The sequence below is a fragment of the Brassica napus genome, chromosome A4 (assembly GCF_020379485.1).
Source record: "Brassica napus cultivar Da-Ae chromosome A4, Da-Ae, whole genome shotgun sequence".
NCBI lineage: Eukaryota > Viridiplantae > Streptophyta > Magnoliopsida > Brassicales > Brassicaceae > Brassica > Brassica napus.
Window position 1 is genome coordinate 4,691,973 of NC_063437.1, and position 23,829 is coordinate 4,715,801.

The following is a 23,829-nucleotide window of genomic DNA, read 5'->3' on the forward strand; positions in this document are numbered from 1 at the left end:
AAGATATTATTGAACTTTTAAAATAATCATCTATTACATGAATGTTGATGGTGGAATGTGGCAGTTGAAGCCTAAAGTTTTTAGATTTTGGTTTTGTTTTCATTGAATAATGTTTCTCATTTCATGAGAACTTAGTTTTTGTTTTATGATTTCATTTATCTGGTTTTCTTTTTTATCAATAACAATGTTTATCTTTAGCTTGATTTTGAATGATAACGTTTGATGTTTTTTCTTATTTTTGAATCGATTTTACTTATGTTTTGGCTATTAAAATATGTACAAATCATGTATTTTAAATCCGAAAAACTGATTTCATTTATGTTTTAGTTACAAAATAGGTGCAAATCAGGTATTTTTAAACCGAAGAACCGATTGGGACCCGAACCCGAAAGTACAATGGGTTATACCGGTTCTTTGAAGATTTACTAATCCCGATCCGAACCCGATAGAACCCGAACCGGTCCCGAACCGAACTTTTATATAACCCGAATGGGGTTGGTTTTGATAAACCCGAAAAACCAAAACCCGAATGGATTAAACCGAAACCCGATTGGGACCCCGAATGCCCATGCCTAGTAATTTTTAACTGATTGATACTAAAATTAAAAAAAATTAGTAAAACAAACTAAACTGAACGTTTAACTATATGCAAAACTCAATTATTTTACATTTTTGATTTTATAATTGTCACAAAGTTAATGTTTATTAACTAATAAACAAAAATCTGCACTATTTGTATATGGTAAAATAATTAATGGTGTGATATTTTGTTAAGGTAATATAATTAATGAAATTGATAAACTGCGTAAAATATTGAATTACAATTAAGGTAATTACTAGATTTTGACCGCGCTTTCAAAGCGCGGGTTTATTATTTTTTTTTCAATTGATAAATATTTAGTAAATATCACATTTTCATATATTTGTGTTTTATTTTATAAAAGACTTAAAATTTTTATCTTTATTTATTTTAAATGACTATTTATGTTTAAAAAATTAAACTTTATTTTTAATGAATTAAGTTGGTATAACTCTAATAAATTAATTTTCTTATGTGGTTAATATTTTAATTAAAAATTATATACTTTTAATAAAGATTTATACTTTTCAATAAAAAAATTTAATTATTTTTATGAATGCTTAAATTATAGTAAGAAAATAAAAAAATAATAATTAAGAATAGTTGAAAAAAAATATTTGAACTTAGACTCAATGGCCCAAAGGAAAAAAAAAGTGAGAATTGAATCTGATTTTTTTAATAGGCCCAAATGGCCCAAGAGAGATTTGATGTGGGATGGATCCAAAAATAATGACCCAATATAGATGTGTTATTAATATTACTTAATTGCCCTTAATGAAACATGCAATGTTAGTAAAAAAAGGGCAGGCTAAGGTAATTATGACAATATGATCCTGCTTTAATAGTATAGACTAGATTTTGACCCGCGCTTTAAAAGCGCGGGTTTATTTTTCTGATTTTTTAATTTAAAATTTACAAATATTTAGTAAATTTAATATTTTCTTACATTTGTGTTTAATGTTATAGAAAACTTAAACATTTTATTTTTATTTATCGTGTATGATTTTAAATGACTATTTATGTTTATAAAATAAAATTTGATATTTTAATGAATTAAATTGGCAAGACAATAAGAAAATAAATGTATTATATGGTTAATTTTGTTCTCTCATGAATTTTTTTTTGTAATGACATTAAGTTCAATTTTGCAATTAGTTATATATTTTATATAAATTTTTAAATAAAGATTTATAATTTTCAATTAACAAAATTTTTAATATTTGTTGAAAGTTTAAGATATTTTTTGGAAAAAAAATTTAAGTTATTTTACACATTATTTGAACTTGCTGTGAATTGCCCATTAGAGTTTGGAGTGGATTGTCCATTAGAATTGGTAATGTCAAAATTTGATCTGGTTCTTACTTGGCCCAATCGGCCTAAATGGATAAAATTATTACCGACCAAAATGTGTGGTTCTGCGTAATTCGTGTTAAAAAAATAAAGTTTCGGAAAAGGAAAGAAAAAAACAAAACCTCGACTTTATCTTTCTCAAAACTCTTCGATGGGAATCCATGGCGATTCGAAGCTTCTCGATTGCTTGAGTGATCCACGCTTGGGTGACTTTGATCCATCACGATTCAAAGAAGTCCATGACTCCTGAGCTTCAAGATCTTCATCGATGAGAACGCCATGAATCTGATTTGGAAAAAAATCAAAACGATGGTTGGAAACACGTTAGATCCACCAGGACTTCTCGAATCCTATCTCTTAAGGTTATGATTTACCAACCTTTTTTCAACTGTTAACAGTTAATCTCAGAAGTTTTTAACCACCAAAATCGAGATGTAACATTTTTTTGTGATTTACTTTTGCAGGTGATTTGGAATGGTTTCCAAGAGTCCGACGAAGACGTCTGTGGGTTGTCATTTTTTTTTGTAAGTTTCAGCGGGTTGTCTTTTTTTGTTGAATTTATAATATGCAGCTAAGTAATAGACTAATAAAAAAATTAATTGAAATCCACTACAAATTCGTGGTTTATTTGGTTAGTCAAAAAGAGTTAATTTGATTAGTTAACAGTTTGTTTCCTTTTTAATCTTTAGATCTTTTTTTTCAGGAATCTTCAATTCTCACGACATATTAAAGATAAGTTATTACTTGAATCTTTGTATTCTTTTACAATAGTATGAAATCGTCTATGTTTTACATTTTACCAGACGGTGAACCTAAGTTTGATACAATTTATGTACAGGTCATGCATTGGCAATCTTTTGAAACAAAGCTTTACTGGGAACTGGAAGACATGTGACAGAGATAAGACACGCCATCAATAAGTAAGTGCATTTTAAGTCCAGGTTAAAATTATAGTGATTAGGCTTGGAACTGAAACTGGTAGTTAAGATAAAACCTGGAGATTGTTTGCTGAATGTTTACTGTAGTACGGTCTCTTTTTGATGTCTGTTTGATAAAGCGTTTGAATTGTTCAAAATCAATAGAATATCCTTATTGTAAAAAGCACATCGCACTTGAAATAATTGTTACACATAAAAGTAAATAGGAAGCAGTGTCAAATAGGAATTAGTACAAAATGAAAGTCTAACAAATGCAAAACGAAAATCAAAGATTCGCGAATATCTCTTTGAATACCACATTCATTGTTTGAATACCAAAGATTCGCGAATATCTCTTTGAGGCTTGCCTTCAGCGTCGTTATAGCAAATGCCACAGCAATAGGTAGTTGCCTCCGCCTCATCTTGAACGGCAGTTTTTTATCTGAAGGTGTTATTGAGAGTCTAGGAAGAAAAACAGTGTGACCGACCTTTTCCCCTGTAATGACTTTAGCCTGAATCATGAAGTCATACATTTCTGTAATCTGGAGTCTAGTACCGTTCATTAGTCCCCCAATAGGATCAATGTTTCTAAGCAACATCACAGGACACCCTATCTTCAATCTTAGACTATGGTTAGGTAAACCTGATGCCTTGATTTTGTTCAGAAAATCTGGAGTAAGAGCTTGGTCATTCTTTGAAAACCTGTCTGAAGAGTCTATAGAATCAGACTCAAATATAACTTTTCCTCACCTGCATTAACAACGGAAATTTTAACCACAAATAAATCGTCCATTGAGAAGTCAGTAATCTAAACAAAAACGTATACAGAAACGAACCTGGCAGCTTGTCCAACATATGCTGATTAATCATGTTCACATCTTCATTAGTAGGACAAAGTATTGCTCTTTCTTGAAAAAACTTAGGTTCTCTATTCTGCAATAAAGAAACAGCATCCCCATACACTGCTTTGCTTATAGAATCTATTGGATCATCAGCATCAAGAATCAAAAACTCATCTGGAATAGTGATTAGAGCTTCGCCATCGTTTCCATCACCAATTTTTCCATCTCCAACATCTAAAATCCACTGCGAAAACTCCTTTAATTCTTTTGCATCTTCAGGTGTGAGATCATTTGACATCAGCCTCATGTTCTTTGTTAGCTCTAAAACTTGAACATGCTTCCAGAGATAAGAAGAATTAAGCGACTCCAGAACTATTTCCGGCCTTCCAGCTCCATGAATAACTGGCAGCACTTGTCTAAAATCTCCACCCAAGACAACTACTTTCCCGGCAAATGGTCTGTTATCTTTGTTTCCAATGATATCTGCCATGCTTCTATCCAAAGACTCAAAACAGTGCTTACTCATCATTGGAGCTTCGTCCCAGATGATAAGAGAGGCTGCTTTCACCAAATCCGCCTGATCAGTTCCTGGTACCAGATTGCAATAAGAAAACTCATCTGGGTTTATAGGAATCCCGAATCTAGAATGTGCTGTTCTTCCTCCTGGTAGCAATAGAGAAGCTATTCCACTTGATGCCACATTCAGACAGATTTCACCCCTCATTCTGATAGCAGCAGAAAGCAGCTTCCACAAGAAGGTTTTTCCAGTTCCACCAAACCCATAAACAAAAAACACACCTCCTTTCTTAGTAAAAACAGCATCAGTAATCTCATCATAGATTTTCCTTTGCTCATCAGTGAGTTTTGGAAAGTCACGATCATGATCAGCTTTTAACTCCTCCCGGTTGTAACTGAGCTCATCCATAATCAGCACGTTTTCGTTAATGATGTCTGGGAGTGGCTGTGGCATAGAGGTCCAGTTAGCCAATGAAGTTCCATTACTTTTTAAAATCTTTTCGATCTCTATAAGGGCTGCTTCTTTTTTTCGTCATCTGACAAACAAAGATCTGCGTGTGTCACAAGGTTGGGAAAATCGTTAAGTGTTGTTTTAGTAATTGAATCCACGCAATCAGACTCGAATAAAACCATATCTAATTACGTAAAGGTATGAAACTGATTGGTAGTTAGGGAACACAGTTGATATACATAGATTTATGAATGTGAACAATCAAAAGAGTTAACAAATTTTAGTCTATAGTTATGCAATTTTAGAGTAAATAGTAGATTACACACCAAGCAAAGCTTTTTAATAAATATAGCAATTTAAAAATTAAAGGAAAAAAGGGAAAGAAATTTTCTGAAGCATACTTTATTATAATAAGTTTAACCAAAAACATAACCAAAAATAAAAAACGAAAACCAAACAATTATAAAAAAAAAAACAAAACATGAACGTGCTTCAGAAATAAGAAAACAAATAAAACCAAAAAAAAAAAAAGAAACTTCATGCTCGCAGATTTAGGTCTTCTTGCCTGCTTCAGCCTCCAAATCACTCATCTTCTCCACCTTGATAGTTTTTGAGCGAAGGTTCTTTGAAGTCGAAGTGATATCGCGTGGTGGGTCTGACCATGCTCCCTTTCTCTTCGTGGATGGTGTGGTGGATGGTGTGGACAAATCAATGTGCTCTTCATTGTCAAGGAGATTGACAGAGTTCTGACAAATATATAAGAAACATAAACTTTAGCAAGTCTCATTATTAATACAACAAATGCATTAAAATTTAAAATACTGCACATCACTTAAAATAAGTATACAGTCATACCTCTTCTCCACTTGTAAGAGCTAGATCTTGATCAGACTCAGAACTCTCAACATTGGCTGACTCATTGAAAACAATTTGGCTTTCACGGTAGATTTTACCAACCTTGTAGATTTCAGATCCATACAAAACATGTTCCTTTTCCACAGAAATTCCAAATGTGAAAGTCTTTCCAACAATAGCAACGATGGCGTCAGGCAAATCTGTAGGATCCTCAAGCTTGATGACAAAAAGACCAAATCAGAATAACTTAGAAAAAGCTCAAGTATCTCGAAAATAACAAAAAATACACACTATGTAATGCGTACCTCATCAAATGATCCATTCAAGAGAGTCGCAGCCGATTCGACGATCATTCCCTTGGCAATTTGGTCAAGTAACATCAGTTTTGTTTCTCCTGTGTCATCCACCACAATCAAATGGAGCTTGAACCTACAATCAAAAACATCAGTAACCAAAATTACGTAAATGAGAGTCTAATTAAGAATGATTCAAAACACATGCGGTTTGAATATACAAAGTGTTCTTAATATCTGACCTTGGTGACACACTTGAAACATTCTCTTTGCACACCTCACACCACCAGAGATGTGTAGTGACCTCCTTTCCATGAATTGTCTTAACTAAAGTTCCCACTTTCACTACCTTTTTGTTGCATGTGCAGCAACCAAAGTAATACCAGCCCCAATCCGAGTCAATAGCATAGACTTTGCACTCGACCAAGCACTTCTCCACCTAGTAAATAAGGCGGTTTTAAAAGTTTCTTGAATCACTATAAGAAACAAACAACTTAAATAAAAAACGAATGGTTACCTGAGTGGATTCAAGAAGTCCATGGATGGTTCTCTTAGGAAAGAGCATCCATTTGTCACGCTTGTCTTGGATACTTTTCACCTCTTCCAAATCAAGTATTTCATCACGACCCTCACAAATGGCGAGGGGTTTAACCTCATCAACAAACCTAACAAACGTTTATAACCAAATTCCATAAGAGAGTAGTTCAAAATTACATGTATATATAGGCAGTAATTATTACATAATTAAAAAAAAATACATTTGTTTGAAAGCCTCAGTTTCTGCTATGTCAGGATTAATCAAGAGCAGTGATGCCTCAAAAGCATTGGTGATTTGGAGTTCACCTGCAGATTTTTTAAAAGTAAATCTATGTTATAAGACGTTCAGTACAAACATTATTATAAGGTCATTAATATATTTCACTAAGCTTATACCTCTAAATCTCCCGATCTTTGCAAACCTTATTAGACAAATAGGCTTCCCGTCTTCGTCTTTACTACACCCCTCGTAGAGGATCTCCGCAAATTTACCCCACAGACAGCAGGGAACACGAGCATCACTAATTAAAATATAAAGAAAAATATCAACATCACAAATTTAACTTGATATCTAAAAAAAATAGCTTGTTCAGGAATACAAACTTCATGTCGCGAAGGGTAAACTCCACTTTCATCCTTGGTTTGCCTGAGACTTGAATAGTTTCAAGATCTCCCAAGTCCACAACTTGACCAATCACATCTGAAAAAAAAACATCAATACTTAGCCAGAGGACACGACAGTACAATAGATAAGAAGATTGTGTAAATAATTACCAATGAGTAAACATGTTTTGAGTGATCCACCCAAAACAGTCTGGAAGTCCACCAAGCTCAGAAACATGTCTTCGTTGTTAAGAGGAGACCTTGTGATTGCCGTATTCTGAATGATGCTCATTTTGAAGGGATGATCGGTTGCTCGGTACATGCCAGTTGAAGGACTGAGGGTGAAATTCTGGATGTGCCTCCATGCTCCAACAGGAAGCAGGCGGCCTTTACTCTCCATGTAAGTTCTCTTGCAAGAGGCATGTATTTTACATCCCTAGTTCAGGTTGAAAAAAAAAAGTTAGTGAACATACGTAAAGCTACATATTACGCTAAACAACAAATAACCATCTACGTATTAGAATACTCACAGCTTCATCGGATAGCACCATCTCGAGGGTGTCCCCGTGCACTGGGTTGTACTGCTTCCAAGAGTGCAGAACCTTCACATGCACTTTCCAGCCACTCTTGTAAGGTTTCACATCTTTCAAAGGCGTCACTTTCATTGCGGTAGACATTTTTTTTTTGATTGCGAATGTAGTTGTGAGTAAATGTGAGAAAGCTTAGGCATGTTGTAGGTGTTTATATAGTAGTAGGTTAATCGATGGTTGTAAATGTCTGGTAAAAAAATATTGATGGTATATTCTTAGTTCTCTATAGGAAAACGTTAAGAGTATTGATCAAGAAAAAATATTTAGAGCTCGATTTTGTTTGTGGTTGTTTACATATCTTAACAATATTTACAATTCTGTTAGTTTAGATATCTTTTTAACATAAAAGAATTAAATGAAACAAATATTTGGGTTAATCGATGGTTATAAATGTCTGGTAAAAAAATATCTCTGGTATATTCTTAGTGGTCTATAGGAAACCGTTTAGAGTATTGATCAAGAAAAAATATTTAGATATCGATTTTTTGTGTGATTGTTTACATATCTTAACAATATTAATAATTCTGTTAGTTTAGATATCTTTTTAACATAAAGGAATTAAATGAAACAAATATTTGGGTAGTTATTACGTATGCTTCATGGGCAAGCTAGTATATTCTGATTCATTAAATAAAAAATCGTTAGAGAATTGTATACTGTTAAGATATGTTTGATAGTTACCGAATTTGATTTCTATATGCTTGCCTTGGGCCATTTTAGAAAATCGGTTAGGAGTAATTCGTTTGGGCTTGTTTTCCACGTAGGGCCACTTTAAAAAAATTGAAAAAACGTGTTTTTGTATTGTTTACGGAAATACCCTTTTTAATCTTTGAAATGTAAGAAAACACCAAAAAAGAAAGGGCAGGCTAAGGTAAAAATGCAAATAGGATCCTGCTTTAATAGTATAGATATTAATAAAATTACTAAAAAACACTATACTTTTTTATATTGTTGATATTTATGTTTCCAAACAATTCTCATTTATACTATTATTCATATTTTCAAACAGTATTAAAATGTACTTCAATTTTAATAATATAGATAATAATATTTTTGTTGTGTTATAGTCGTATGCATTATTCAAAAAACTGTTTACACCGGTTACATAAGTTTTCTCATATGGTTGCATCTTAACAATATTAACAATCTCACTGGAAATCTTCGTCTAATATTCAATTTTCGGTAAACTATTCAATTTTTTTCTTCTATAAAAAATGTAACAATAACATTTGACAATTTGAACCAGTGGGCAAGTGTGCACGATGTTAGCTTCGTTGGAGTATTAAAGTTTATTATTGGAAAGGGATCAAAGAGAATATACTTTCATACAGTGTCATTTGACTTTGGTAATTACCTCAAAGGATACACGATTTAGCGCAAATCTCCGTTTATCTCTTCCGTTGTCAAAGTTGAGATTTTGCAATCCCATTAATAAAAATAAATCAAATACCCAACAACCAAAAAGAAACCCTTTCTGTCCAATTACAAAAGTCAACTGTTTTGTTTTTGATTTACTTTCTGCTGAAGAAATGTTTTAAATGTACAAATTTGTATACTATATAATAAGGATCCATATTGGCGTGGGAGAGAGATAGATAGGCATCAACAAGATTCGTGTAGAAACAAGAAAGAAGAGGAATAGTTTATCAAATCGAATAGAATGGAGACTGAAGAAGCGAGTCGTGGTGAAAGTGGGTATGTGGTGTGCGGATCATGGATTCGTCGCCCGAAGAAAGTAAACTGGGCCATCATCGCCAAAGCTGCCAAACGACGTGGCTCCTCTTCTCCTCCTCTCCTTAACATCTACTCTTTTGATCCCATCACTACTTCTCTCTCCTCCTCTCCCTTGGTACATTCATTTTATTTTTTTAACACAGTTTCATTTTTAAAAATTTTGGTCTTTTGAAAACGAATCAAGAGCTTGTTGGGTTTTGGTGAAAGCTAGGGTTTTTTCTCTTTCACACTGATATGTGATATGTGTTTAAGGTGTTTTCTTCTGATTCTGAGAAAGCAGGACTAATTAAAATCAAAAGTACAATTTTTCTTCTTTCTTTGATAAAAGTCAACACATGCGCTCAATGAGAGTGATGGTGATCCTGTGGCAATCTCAGTGCACCCTGGCGGAGATTATTTTGTTTGCTCAACTTCCAAAGGTGGTTGCAAGTACGTTTCTTTCTTGCTTTTACCCTCAAAAAATTCTCATCAAAATCTTTCCAAATTTTTTTTGAGTTGGTATTAGCTAAATGCGTGATATTCTTCTCTCTCGATCCTGTCTTACAAGTAACCATGCACTGTGCACCTTCATGTCTTTTATAAATTTTGTTATAAAAATATTGCAACTCCACTGTTCCATATGTTTCATGCATATTAGAGAATTGGAATTGTCACGTCCACCATTTTGGACACTATTAGTAATATAGTGTGACTCTACATCTCATATGATTGCACACAAATACTTGTGCGTAGATATCTGCCCCTCTTGGTCTATACAAAGTTATGTTTATGGTCTAGTTGCTAAATATAAAGTATTTGGTATTTCAGGTTGTTTGAGATTGCCGGAGGAGCAACAACAGGTATTACTATCTTAGAAAAAGAACTCCCTCCTCTCCAAAATGCTGGACTACAAAAGTGTATGGCCTTCAGCTTTGATGGCTCTAAATTAGCTGTTGGTGGAGTGGTAAGGAGGAACCAATACTGCTTCATAAGGGCCTTTCTTAATTTTGGTTGTATCTTTACTTACTGTAAACTATTTTCAGGATGGATGTCTGAGAATTATGGATTGGCCAAACCTAAGTGTAATCTTGGAGGAGCCAAAAGCACACAAATCCATTCGGGATATGGATTTCAGGTAATCACCGGAATCTTCTTCTCTCCCTTCATCCTTGTTTTCATATTCTTTTAAACTTAAAGCATACCTCCTAGTAAAAAATGATCTACTAGAAATATCTGGGACTTGGGATGAGAAGCATAATGTCTGCATCTCTATCTCATATCTGCTTCTTTTTTTGTTTCTTTTGATAAAAAAATAAAATCTGCGTTTTCGTTTTGTTGTAGTTTGGACTCAGAGTTCTTAGCCACAACATCAATAGATGGATCAGCTAGAATATGGAAAGCAGAAGATGGTTTCCCTTTGTCTACTTTGGAACGTAGTGGGGTATGTGATAATCAGAGTCAAAGTTTGCATTTTGATCCCCTATGTTTCAGAACTCATGCATCTCTATTTACATGTATATTCTTTTTGATATATGCTGATTCTGTGCAGGTTCTCTAAAGATGGAACAAAACCTTTTCTGTTCTGTGCTGCTCAGAGAGGTATATTATATTATAGCGAGATTCTTCTCGAGTAAACTATCACAAGAATTGATCACCTGTGTTTTAGTTAAAATTTAAAATAACAAGTAAAAGTTTAAACAATTGGAAACAGGTGACGTTCCTGTGGTAAATGTTTATGACATTAGTACATGGAAGAAGCTTGGGTTCAAGAAGCTGTCAAGGAAGAGTGCATCTACAATGGCAGTCAGCTTGGATGGCAAATATATTGCTTTGTAAGTGTGTTTCTTCATCCTTTGATTGGTTCAAGCTTTTGATTGTACAAAGGTTAAAACGTCATATATATATATTTTTTGAAGGGGTGGCAAAGATGGGGATATATCAATCGCTGAAGTGAAGACAATGGAGATATACCACTACAGTAAGAGGCTGCATCTCGGTCAAACCATTGCTTCACTTGAGTTCTGCCCTAGTGAAAGGTACTAGTGATATATCAAAACCCTTTAAGTCTGTCTCACTATTGGGAGCACAGTTTCTAATGTTTATCTACCAACTTGGGAGGGTTTAGGGTGATGCTGACAACATCGAGTGAATGGGGTGAGATGGTGACAAAACTCACTGTACCAAAGGAGTGGAAAGGTATGCTTGTTTCTCATCTCTCTCTATGCGAGTCTTTAGTAGTAGTGCATGTACCATCTTTATACTCTCTCTGACTCATCTGAATTGTTTGATGGAGCAGAGTGGCAGATATATGCACTGTTGTTTTGCTTGTTCCTGGCGTCAGTGGTACTTGCATACGTGTTCTTCGAGAACTCAGATTCGTTTTGGAAGTTACCAATGGGGAAAGATCAAAGAAGACCAAAGATTAGTCTTTTTGGAGATTCATCCACGTCTACTAAGGATCATAATAGGTGGAACTTGGACCTATAGATAAAAGAGATTTATGTATATCTAAGAAACCTTTTCTGTTTTTTTTTTCTCTTTTCAAAACTTTGTTGCATGTTTTTCCTTTCCTCCTTCTCATTATTCTGATTTATTTTATTTTCTCAACCATTACTGTTTCTTCTGATTTTGAACGCTGTAAGAAAAAGTTCCCCAACTTTAGAATTCAACATATACCAGAAACGCAGAAAAATTAGGCGGACGAGCTTGTAATTGGTGGCCAATGTCTTCTTTTATAACCGTGGCGTATATATATATATTTTTAATGTGACAACCTGTCCTGCGGATCTCAGATTTCACAGTCCTGCAGCGTACCGACCTAACCCTTCACTGTGGGAGGAACTGCCTCCACATCCATCGGTAGGTTATTGATGCGTTTGGCGTTACTCGAACCCAAGACCTCACCCTTTAACAACTTTCACAAGATAAATTGTCACCAATTGAATTGCGGTAGGAACCGAGGCTTCTAGCTCTAGTAGTAAAGGGCTTACAGTTGTGAGTACCGCCACCTGGGTTCGAATCCCGGCCACTGGGGAATTAATATTTCGGCATCAAAAAAAAAAAAAATAATAATAATAATTTCGGCATCGCCAAGGACAAATGACCGACATGTGGCAACACGTGACTAGTATGGATCACTTCTGTGGGGCCAGGATACCTCTGTATAATTCAAAAAAAAAATTGAACTGTGGTAGGTAAAGTCGACTTTTTATGTGACAACCCATCATGCGGACCCCAGATTTCACAGCGCTGCAGCGCACCGACCCTAACCCTTCACTGTGGGAGGAACTGCCTCCATATCCACCGGTAGGTTATTGATGCGCTTGGCGTTACTCGAACCCAAGACCTCACCCTTTAACAACTCTCCACAAGACAAGTTGTCATAGGGGTGGGCACTTTACCCGATATCCGAAGTGGCACCCGAACCCGATCCGAAAAACCCGAACCGAAATCCGAACCGAAGTAGCAAAATATCCGAACGGGTATTGAATTAGGAGAGATTGGATATCCGAACCCGAACGGATAATATCCGAACCCGAATGGATATCCGAAGTTAACCGAACATATGTATAAATAACCATATATTTCTAGTTTACATCTCTCATTTTATATAAAATATTTACATTGATACTACACATACTTTAAGTTCATATGATATACATAGAATTACAGAGAAAATGATTTGCTACTCACTTAAAATGCATGTCAAACTTTTTATTTCAAAAATTAACAAAAAGTTACATCCAAAATTTAAAAATAATAACCAAATTAATGTCCTTTTTAGTTTCAAAATGTTATGTCCAACACTAGTAACCATTCAATCTATTTAAAAAAAATTAGTTAAGTGAAACTTATATTTTTAAATACAAGAAACTTTAGAATTAAAAATTTTAAGTTTTTTTTTTCAAAATCTAAATATCCGAACCCGATCCGAAATAACCGAACCCGAACTAAAAATATCCGAACCCGACCCGAAGTACAGAAATACCCGAACGGGTTCTATACCTCTATACCGAAATACCCGAAAATCCGAAATACCCGATCCGAACCCGAACGGGTACCCGAACGCCCACCCCTAAGTTGTCACCCATTGAAAATTCAAAAAAACCTTATTACATGGAATGCATACTGTTTACTTCAAAGAAAGTTATTCTACTAACCCCTAGTTACTCAGTACTAAAAGATTACATTCTAGTAATAAACCAATATTGCATTAAACCCTCCATTCCCTTGACTCATTTTCCACGCATCAAAGTGATTCTATTTCGAATATTGCATTAAACCCTCCATTCTCTTGACTTCTTTTCCACGCATCAAAGTGATTCTATTTCGAATCCCTTATCAATTAACCGTTTAAGAACTGGAAGTGGTAACAACATGTCGCCATGCTTGAGCTTATTCCTCTCCTAGACAGCATATAGTACCGCTTGGAAAGCATAGCGAATACAAAACAAACTATTCTTGTCTCTAGTCAAATCTGTGAGAATCTCCATAATCTCAGGCCAAGTATTAGTGAAAGAGTTACACATAATACTCTTTACTATATGTTCCCAAACTTGACCAGTATATGAACACTCGAAAAATAGGTGGTTTCTCGATTCATGACCTGCTTTGCAAAGAACACATGTAGCATCAATACCCTGGTTCCATTTGTCAATTCTATCCAACGTCGACAAACGATCACGAACTGAGAGCCAGGCCATAAATTCATATTTCGGCATAGCTTGAGTGAACCAGATACCCCTTGCCCAAGTACAATCCGAATAATGCTCTATCACCAAATTCCAAGTCTCTTGAGTGGAAAACCTTGGCCTGAACCATGTTCTTCCTCTCCAAAGACTAGTATCATTACTATCTAAGTTTAGCTTCCTCGCAGTGATACTTAGCTCAACTTCTAACTCATTAGCACACTTATCCGATGTCTCCTCCTTCTCCTAACACAAAGCACATCATCTTCCACCGTAGCTCTCTTCTCCACCCCCAAAATCAATAATACCTCTATTTCCCAGTAAGTCTATAAGCACTCCCTTATCAGACCAGTGATCGAACCAAAACGAAGTGTGTCTCCCATTCCCCAATTCTTTTTTATAGAAAGTTTTAGCCACCTCTCGCAACTTCAGCATTTTTCTCCACATCCAAGTACCTACTTGAGTTTTTAGTTTAACCTCCAAAAGCTTTTTCCCTTCAGTAAATAAGCTCGAATCCATTTTCCCCACAAAGAAACTCCAGAAAGCAATCTCCATATGAGCTTAAGACCATACACCTTATTCACTTCCCCAGATCTCTAATCCCCAACCCTCCTTCACTCTTAGCTTTACAAATTTCTTTCCAAGCAACCTTAGCATTTGTATTTTTTAGTAATGGCCCTGTCCATAGGAAAGCCGGGCACATCTGCTCAATCTCCTTGATACACTTTCTAGGCAGACGAAACACAACAATCCAGAAATTAACAATACTAATGAGCACATATTTTATTAACTGAAGCCGACCAGCATATGGCAAGTATCTACTTGTCCAAAAGCTTATTTTACTTCTGATTTGTTCAAATATTAGAAAACAGTCATGCTTACTCATCGCTTTAGTCATTAGAGGAAGACCTAAGTACCTTACAGGGAGCTCGCCTTCAGCAAATTTGAAATTTGTCAGAATGCTTCTCTTCTCCTCCACTGAAACACCCGCAATGTAAATCGTTGACTTCTCAAGACTTATGCTCAGACCAGACCAGGCTTCAAACTCCTCAAATACAGATAATGCACCCTGAACCGACTCCCTTGATCCCTCCACAAACACCATAAGATCATTTTCGAAGCAGAGATGCGTTAGAGAAAGCTTTTGACAACTGGGTGAAACTTGAATTTTCTCTCAGCCGCTGCTTTATCCATTTTCCACGACAGAACGTTCATACACAATACAACAAGTATGGTGATAGAGAGCAACCCTGCCGAAGACCTCGAGAATTCTGGAAATAGCCTCATAGATCCCCATTTACTTGCACTGAAAAGGAGGGACTTGTGATTTATAGTTCAGCACTTCCGATTTAGTTGGTTTAGACTTTTTCTATTATCTTTTAGTTTTTGTTGTGTTTGGACTCTTAATACTGGTTGACTTACTTACTGTTTCGAATCATAGAAAAGTTTCGAAATATTAAAGGGTGCTTTTTCCGAGTTAATTGGGGGATTTGATTTCATATTAACTTCAAAGCCACATGTGCAAGTCGGTAGCAATAAGAGCATCTTCAAAAAGGAACTCTATTTTTAAGTTTCCAAAACTCTATATTTGAAGTTTCAAGGTGTTCTTCTCTACAAGCAAAACTTCAAACTCAATTTCAAAACTATTTATATTTTATAATATGGTCCTTATATTTGTCATAACTAATTTAAATTCATAAACCTTTTGTAAACAACTAGCACATATATAAAAATATTACAACAATATTAATTAATAAAATATTTTATTAAAATATAAAAATTTTAAATAAAAATAACTTAATTAATATTAAACTTCAAACAAAATACCATATAAATATGGGCAATTGTCAAATAATAGCACCCTTTGATGTTTATGTCTCAAAAATGGCACTAGAAGGAGAAAATCACAAAAATGACATTCATTAAAAGGTAAAATATCCCTAATACCCTTGGTTTAAAATTAAATAAATAAAAAAAATAAATAAAAAAAATTAAAAAAATAAAAAATAAAAAAATAAAAAAATAAAAAATAAATAAAAGGAAAAAAATAAGTTTTTTTGTAGTTTCAGATTATATGTTTTCAGATTCGAAATTTTTATAATTTTTTTTTTTCGAAATTTTTTTTTTCAAATTTTCGTTTTATAATTTAAAAATATTTTTTAAACTGTTTTTAAAATTTTTATTTTTTATTTTAGTATTTATTTTTTATAAAATTTTAAACCCTAATTCCAAAACCCCACCCCTTAACTCTAAACCCTAAGATTTGGATTAATTAACCCAAGGGGTATAAGTGTATATTTACCTCTTTAATGAAACCTATTTTTGTGACTTTGAGCCTTGAGTGCTACTTTGGGAACAAAAACTTGGTTTGGTGCTATCCTGGTCTTTTTCTCTATAAATATTCTTGTTATCTTATATTCTCAAAAAATTTTAAAAAAAAAAAAACGCTCTGGGAGATGGCGATAGAATAGGCGATCTAGGGTTTCACGCTCTTGATGCCTTCTCACCGATGGGATCCAGGAATTGACGGCGGGGTTGTGTTAGGAAAGAGGAATCATAAAGGGCGGAGTAAAGGAATTTCATTCAGGGGATCTTCTTCAAGTCTCCGATGTTGTGGATCGGGTACAGGAAATTGGTTTAAACGGATTTTTTGGAAATCAAGGACATCTGCGAAATGGATCTCGATATTGGCAATTATACCGGTGAATTCGCATGATTACTCAGGTATTATTTTTGATTACTCAAGTATAAGGAATCTAATCTATTATAAAGAAAATGGAGGATTCAATAATGGATTTGATTTGATGGAGATATGGAGATTGGTGATTTGCAGTGGCTTAACAGGGACTGGGGGCTTGGAGTGGTTAACAGGGAAATGGGTTCTCTGGTTGGTCTCATTAAACCAACCACAGAAAACAGAGTTAATCATAGAAACGGACCTTAAGGGGAATCACATTTTGGCTGGAGCTGATGTAAGGAGGCTTATCTGGCACGTCGAGGAGTTCGGCGTTTTTTCTAGAATTGCATCACTGCTGCTCGTTTTTCTTAAAAATACAAATTCAAGGAGCCAAGGATCTTTGGAAGGGATATGTGGCGTGGAAAGGAGAGAGAGCTCACGTTTTTTTATTCTAGTTTTGTTAGCAAATGATCGTGTTGGTGATATTGGGTTGAGTATGTTTATGTTTTCGGGGTATTGGAGTTATAAAGGAGACGCTTTCATTTTTCTTGTGTGTATGTTACCGTTTTATATAGATTGGGGCAAGGAGATGGATGTATTTTTCAGGGTCTTTGTTGGGATATGGGAATCTTTGGATTGGAGGGTACGTAACATATACGTAAGGAATGGAATCTTCTCACCCATGTTGATAGCTCAGAGGGAGGAGTTTTCTTTTCTATTACAAGTAGTTATATTTTCTGCATTCTACGTGAAAAAAGAAAATGGCAAATATGGGTGTTTAAGGCCTCAAACAAAGAACAATAGGAGGTTCATGGAAATAGGGTATCTTTACACCCGTCAATTTGGCTTTTCGGAGCATAGTAAAAAACAATATTTTAAATGAGAGTATTAAGTTGGAATTGTCGAGGAATGGAAAGTAAGTGGACCATAAGCTATTTGAAGGAGATAAGGCATAAACATAAACCAGATTTTTTATTTTTAGCAGAAACGAAGCAAAATTCAGAGTTTGTTCAAAATTTTCAAGCACATATTGGTTATGATAATCTGGTCACAGTGGATCCAGTGGGGAAAAGTGGAGGATTAGCGCTTTTTTATAATAATGATTATCAGGTCAAGGTATTATATTCTAGTAACCGTATGATTGATGTGGAAGCGGAGATCCTTGGCAAAATGGTTTATCTTACTTTTGTATATGGAGATCCAGTTCAAAAGATGCGAGAACAAGTGTGGGAGCGATTAACTAGATATGGACTATCGCGATCCGAGCCCTCGTTCATTATAGGTGACCTTAATGAAATCACTGGTAATCATGAGAAAGACGGAGGATCTATACTGAGCGCGGATTCGTTTATTCCTTTTAATAACATGATAAGAAATAGTGGTTTACTAGAATTTCCTGTTCGGGGAAATAAAATGTCTTGGCAAGGAAGAAGAGGAAAAGGGAAAGGGGCAGTGCTGGTTAAATGTCGATTAGATCGTGCTTTAGCAAATGAAGAGTGGCATACTTTATTCCCATGTTCTTTTACAGAGTATTTACGGATGGTGGCTTCGGATCATCGACCGGTGGTGGCTTATCTAGAAGATAAAATTCCCAGGAGGAAGGGACAATTTCGGTTCGATAAGAGGTGGATTGGACAAGAAGGACTTATGGAATCAATTACAATGGGTTGGCTAGACCATAGCAAAGGAGGTGTAGAAGGGGGAACGGAGAGTATAGTGGCACGCATTAGCAATTGTCGTCATGAAATTGCTAAATGGAGGAAAAATAATCCACCCTATGGAAAGGAAAAAATAAATGATTTACAACAAGCACTTGAGGAGGTACAAACAGATAATACTAGGTCTCAGGAGGATATTCTCGAGGTGTCAAGGAAGTTACAAGATGCATATAAGGATGAAGAAGAGTATTGGCACCAGAAAAGTAGGAATATGTGGTATTCCTCTGGGGATCTTAACACGAAGTTTTATCATGCTTTAACCAAGCAACGAAGGGTTCGTAATAGAATTGTTGGGTTACATGATGAGAATGGGACTTGGATTACAGGGGATAAGGGTGTGGAAAAGGTAGCTATTGACTATTTTGACAAATTGTTTACTACCACTTCCCCATCGAATTTTAATAGTTTTCTGGCAGAGGTTACACCGGGTATTACTCCCCAGATGAATCAACGGTTGTTGAGATTAGCGACGAAAGAGGAAGTCAAAGAGGCTTTGTTTATGATGCATCTGGAGAAGGCGCCCGGGCCGGATGGCATGACTGCTCTTTTTTTCCAACACTCCTGGCATATTATTAAGAATGATTTGGTAGAGATGGTGAATAATTTTTTGGTTACGGAAAAAATGGATACACGATTAAATATTACTAATATTTGTATGATTCCAAAAACGGAAAGACCCACAAGGAGGACGGAATTGCGGCCAATCAGTCTTTGTAATGTAGGATATAAGATTATTTCCAAGGTTTTGTGTCAGCGACTAAAAATCTATCTTCCCTTACTTATATCTGAAACCCAATCGGCTTTCGTGGCAGGAAGGCTGATTTCCGATAATATTCTTATAGCCCAGGAAATGTTCCATGGACTACGAAAAACAAGGCATGTCAGGGAAAGTTTATGGCAATTAAAACGGATATGAGCAAAGCATATGATAGAGTAGAATGGGACTTCATCAAGGCCCTACTACAAAAACTGGGTTTTGACATCCATTGGATTAAATTGATGATGGAATGTATATCGTCGGTTCAATATAGGGTACTTCTTAATGGTCAACCATGTGGACTCATTATTCCACATAGGGGTTTACGTCAAGGGGATCCTTTATCGCCTTATTTATTCATTCTTTGCACTGAGGCCTTAATTGCAAATATAAAAAGGGCAGAGAGGGGGAAACAACTGACGGGAATGAAGGTGGCAAGAGCTTGTCCATCGATATCCCATTTGCTTTTTGCAGACGACAGCCTCTTTTTTTGTAAAGCCCAAAAAGAAGAGTGTCAAACTATTCTTAGGATTTTAAAGGAATATGAGGCAGTTTCGGGGCAGTTAATAAATTTTGAAGAGTCTTCAATTCAATTTGGACATAAGATTGAAGAATCAATACGACAGGATTTAAGGGATATTTTGGGTATTCAGAATCTTGGAGGAATGGGATCTTATCTTGGTTTGCCAGAAAATATGGGGGGTTCAAAGATCCAAGTGTTTAGCTTTGTTCAGGATCGATTAAATAATAAAGTCAATGGATGGACTTTCAAGTTCTTCACAAAAGGAGGAAAAGAAGTGATCATTAAATCAGTGATTACGGCATTACCAAATCATACGATGTCATGCTATCGTTTACCTAAGGCAACTGTGAAAAAACTGACGAGTGCGGTATCACAATTTTGGTGGAGTTCAGGGGGAACCACAAGAGGCATGCATTGGAAATCATGGGACAAAGTATGTTTAGATAAGGATGAAGGTGGTCTAGGGTTTAAGGACATCACTGATTTCAACACAGCGATGCTTGGTAAACAGTTATGGCGTCTAATAGAGAAGCCAAACACATTATTCTCTCGAGTTTTCAAAGGTCGGTATTACAGGAATCCTTCACCTCTGGAACCGATTCGTTCATATTCTCCGTCATATGGCTGGCGGAGTATCGTCTCTGCTAGATCTCTGGTAAGCAAAGGACTAATCAAAAGGGTGGGATCAGGTTCTTCCATATCTGTGTGGAATGATCCATGGCTCCCAACCACTCGCCCGAGACCAGCAAATAAAAATCAACACAATTTATACCCGGATCTTACAGTGGAGTCTCTCATTGACTCTACCTCACGTACTTGGAAATCACAGGCAATTCGGTTATTGGTGGATCTACAGGATGCGAAACTTATAGAAAGTTTACCACTGAGCAGGATTCAGAGGGTAGACAGAGATGGGTGGCATTTCACAAAAAATGGGAAATACACGGTCAAATCGGGTTATCAGGTAGAACGGATTTATCCAGATAGGAAGAGACCACCATTGCTGATTGGCCCCACAGTGAATGTTCTGAAGGCGTTCTGTTGGAAGATAAGGTGTCCACCAAAGTTAAAACATTTTCTATGGCAATTGGTGACAGGATGTATATCAGTAAGGAAGAATTTACAGGCAAGGGGGATTCAAGGGGATCTTTGTTGTGCAAGATGTGGAGCCCATGAGGAATCAATAAACCATGTGTTTTTTGAATGTCCTCCGGCACTCCAGGTCTGGGCTCTCTCGAAGATACCATCAAATCCATATATTTTCCCAACAAGTTCTCTCTTCACAAACATGGATCATCTATTTTGGAGAGTTTTTCCGCAGCTGGAAGATCATCAGTTTGCATGGATACTATGGTACATCTGGAAAGCTAGGAATAATAAAGTCTTCAGTAATTTGGATATGGATCCCATAGATACACTTAAATTAGCGGAAACAGAATCAACACTGTGGGCTGAAGCACAAATATTGAATGAACAGAGGATAATACCACAACAAGTGGATACGACATTGCCGTCATTTCCAGGAAGATGGTGTTTCACAGATGGTTCATGGAAAGAGGGGGACATTTTTTCAGGACAAGGTTGGCTCAGCACCTTAGAAGGATTTGAGGGATTGTTGGGGGCAAGGAATGTGAGGGCTAGTATCTCTCCCCTTCATGCGGAGATCGAAGCGCTTCTTTGGGCAAGGAAATGTATGAGGAATTTACGTCAGTTTCAGGTTACGTTTGCAACGGATTGTTCTCAATTGGTGAAGATGGTTTCGGAACCAGATGAATGGCCAGCTTTTGCAAATTACTTGGAGGATGTCAAGACCCTAAAAGAGAGCTTCACCAGATCAGAGATCATCTATGTACCAAGGACGCAAAATACAATGGCGGATAGACTAGCACGCAGTGCTAGGAAGCAACCGTCTTTTGTCGTTTACATGGATGCAGATCACCCGGTTTGGTTTACAGAGTCAGTATGAGTCTGTAATAGTTGACGACAAAAAAAAAAAAAACAAAATACCATATTATTTCATAAAATGATTTTCGTAATGCATATATGATCTATTAGTGCATTTTGAAGTAAAAATGGCTCTCTTCATTTTTACTTTGTAGATTACGAACTAAAAATTGTTGAAATCGGGTAATATTGATATTTGTAAATACATTAAATTGGAACATGAAAGTAAAAGAGAAACATAAAATATTGCTAGAAGAGTAATTTCCTTTCGATTATATTAATACTCGTGAATATATTCGATATGAACAAGAAAGAATTGTACGAAAAAGACATCAAAAACAACAACCATCTTCAGTCACACAAAAAAATTTGGATAATATTTAAAAATTTTGAAGGTTCCGGATCAAATTTACCTGACTACTAGTGTTGTTGTAATATTTAGATTTGTGTAATATTTATGTCTTCATGTAATTTTTTTAAATTTTTTTGTTAATTTTTGTTTTGTATATTATTGTTGTCTAAATCTAGCTTAAAATATTTTGAATATTATTTTAAAGTTTCACTTAATTTTATGTGTAAAATTTAAAATCTGTAAACAAAATTTAAAATATTTATGAGATATAATTTTTTTAAGGATTAAAATAATAAACGAGAAAATATTTATGAATCATAAAGGTGATGTGTGATTGTAGGGACCAAAATGCAAATAAAAATATGAAATTTCAAATTTGAAGTTTTTTAATAGTGAAACTTCAAATATAGAGTTTCACTCCTCAAAACTTTAAATTTGAAGTTTTAAAATTACTTTTTGGAGAGCAAAAAAATTCATATTTTAAGTTATAGAGTGTTTTTTGGAAATGGTATAAGAGACATGATGACGCACGTGAATGGTAAAAAGTTGGATCATCTTTTCAATACTGTCCGTCCCTTTATTACGAAACAAAACAAAAGTGATTGGGTCGACGATCTATTTCCCCACCAAAACTATCATATAGCATCAAATCCCCACCAAACTATGAACTAGTGCTAAATCTCCACAAACTAAAAGTTGTAAACTTATTTCTTTCCGAATTAGAAGTTTAAAACTTATTTCTCCACAAGTCTTGGTTTTAGGTGGTATATTGTTAACCAAAATTTTTTAACCGGTTAAAGTTAACTAAACCAAATAAAAAATCCAATTTTAAAGAACATCCTGACTCAAAAACAATTTGACCCGATATCTTTCTTCTTCACCCGACTCTAAGTTTTTTTTTTCAAATTCTTCTTCTTTTTCAGCCCAAACTAAGAAGAACAAGAAAAAGAATTTGACTCTACAATAATTCAAATTTGTTTCCCTTTCGAATCTAAACCCATTAACTCTCTCTCTCTCTCTCTCTCTCAATTTGATCATTGTTCGATACATGACGTACAGCCAGGGCCGACTAATAGCATGTGCTACCGGAGCGGTCGAATAGGGTCCGAATCGAAAAATAAAAAAATGTTAAGATATTTTCAATATTAAATACATAAATTTGGTTTAAAATTTCACAATTTTAGATATATTCTTAAATTTATAGTTTATAATTTAAAGAGAAACCTTAAATATATATAGATAAAACTATTAACTTTTAAACTATTTTGTTATATTGTTAAATGTATAGTAAATATTTTAGTTTGAACAGGGCCTTAAAAATAATTAAGACGGCCCTGCGTACAGCTATGTCACTGATAAGACGGTGCATGAGCTGAAATCTAGATGTTTGTTAGGGTCCGTGACGTCTATCTGGTTCTGGGTTAAATTCATCTCCCTCATCGCTTGTTTGGGATTATCAAATAGATTGCTTAGTTTCTGTTCAAACAGATGGATATTTTTATTTCTGGGTTTTGATGGTTGAAAATTAGGGTTCATGTGTATTTAGATTGAGCATGTTTAAGTTTATAAGCATTCAAAACCAAATTTTGACGCATGAAGATTTCCCTCAAATTTAGAATGTGTTCATGAGCTCTGTTTTGTGTTCTTCATCTACCATGTTTGATTGTTTCAAAGTAGTCTTACATGTATCATGTCTCTGATTTCAACAGTTGTAATGCGAAGTTTTGGACTTGTTTTCGGGTGAATAAGAAAAAAAGTCGAAAAGAAAAGGTGATTCGGGTGAAGAAGAAAGAAACTGTGTTGGATTGTTTTCGGGTCAAGTTTTTATTTAAAATTGGATTTTTTATTTGGTTTAATTAACTTTAACTGGTTTAAATTTGTTTGGTTAACAATATACCAGATAAAACCATGGTTTATGGATAA

The 23,829-nt window shown here is 35.1% G+C and overlaps 4 protein-coding genes across 5 annotated transcripts; 1 reads left to right on the forward strand and 3 right to left on the reverse strand.

Annotated features, from left to right (window-relative positions):
• Positions 1 to 2,068: 2,068 nt before the first annotated feature.
• LOC125608133 (ATP-dependent DNA helicase PIF1-like) lies at positions 2,069 to 4,614 on the reverse strand. Its single transcript, XM_048778078.1, has 3 exons — positions 3,684 to 4,614; positions 3,216 to 3,562; positions 2,069 to 2,215 (listed from the first exon to the last, which is right to left on the reverse strand). Exons 1-3 carry the CDS (start codon positions 4,612 to 4,614, stop codon positions 2,069 to 2,071), a joined length of 1,425 nt encoding a protein of 474 aa, XP_048634035.1.
• Positions 2,715 to 11,985, forward strand: LOC106445676 (SEC12-like protein 1). Its single transcript, XM_048778028.1, has 13 exons — positions 2,715 to 2,850; positions 7,244 to 7,344; positions 7,466 to 7,573; positions 9,102 to 9,383; positions 9,597 to 9,697; positions 10,076 to 10,211; positions 10,291 to 10,382; positions 10,589 to 10,700; positions 10,783 to 10,846; positions 10,959 to 11,079; positions 11,164 to 11,283; positions 11,373 to 11,443; positions 11,544 to 11,985. Exons 4-13 carry the CDS (start codon positions 9,195 to 9,197, stop codon positions 11,732 to 11,734), a joined length of 1,197 nt encoding a protein of 398 aa, XP_048633985.1. The 5' UTR covers positions 2,715 to 2,850; positions 7,244 to 7,344; positions 7,466 to 7,573; positions 9,102 to 9,194; the 3' UTR covers positions 11,735 to 11,985.
• On the reverse strand, positions 4,269 to 7,378 carry LOC106448071 (replication protein A 70 kDa DNA-binding subunit D-like). Of its 2 annotated transcripts, XR_007339200.1 has the most exons (8): positions 7,116 to 7,378; positions 6,945 to 7,041; positions 6,738 to 6,862; positions 6,563 to 6,647; positions 6,322 to 6,469; positions 6,047 to 6,243; positions 5,512 to 5,940; positions 4,269 to 5,402 (listed from the first exon to the last, which is right to left on the reverse strand). XR_007339200.1 is itself a non-coding variant. In XM_048778027.1 (7 exons), the coding sequence occupies exons 1-7, from the start codon at positions 7,342 to 7,344 to the stop codon at positions 5,802 to 5,804; spliced, it is 1,020 nt and encodes a 339-aa protein (XP_048633984.1). In that variant the 5' UTR covers positions 7,345 to 7,378; the 3' UTR covers positions 4,269 to 5,801. The 2 variants fall into 2 exon arrangements, 1 of the variants encoding a protein (XP_048633984.1); XM_048778027.1 differs by having other exon boundaries at positions 4,269 to 5,940.
• Positions 11,986 to 14,515: 2,530 nt separating the features above from the next.
• LOC106449367 lies at positions 14,516 to 15,040 on the reverse strand. The gene is made up of 2 exons (XM_013891137.2): positions 14,853 to 15,040; positions 14,516 to 14,663 (listed from the first exon to the last, which is right to left on the reverse strand). Exons 1-2 carry the CDS (start codon positions 15,038 to 15,040, stop codon positions 14,516 to 14,518), a joined length of 336 nt encoding a protein of 111 aa, XP_013746591.1.
• Between the last annotated feature and the right edge of the window lie 8,789 nt (positions 15,041 to 23,829).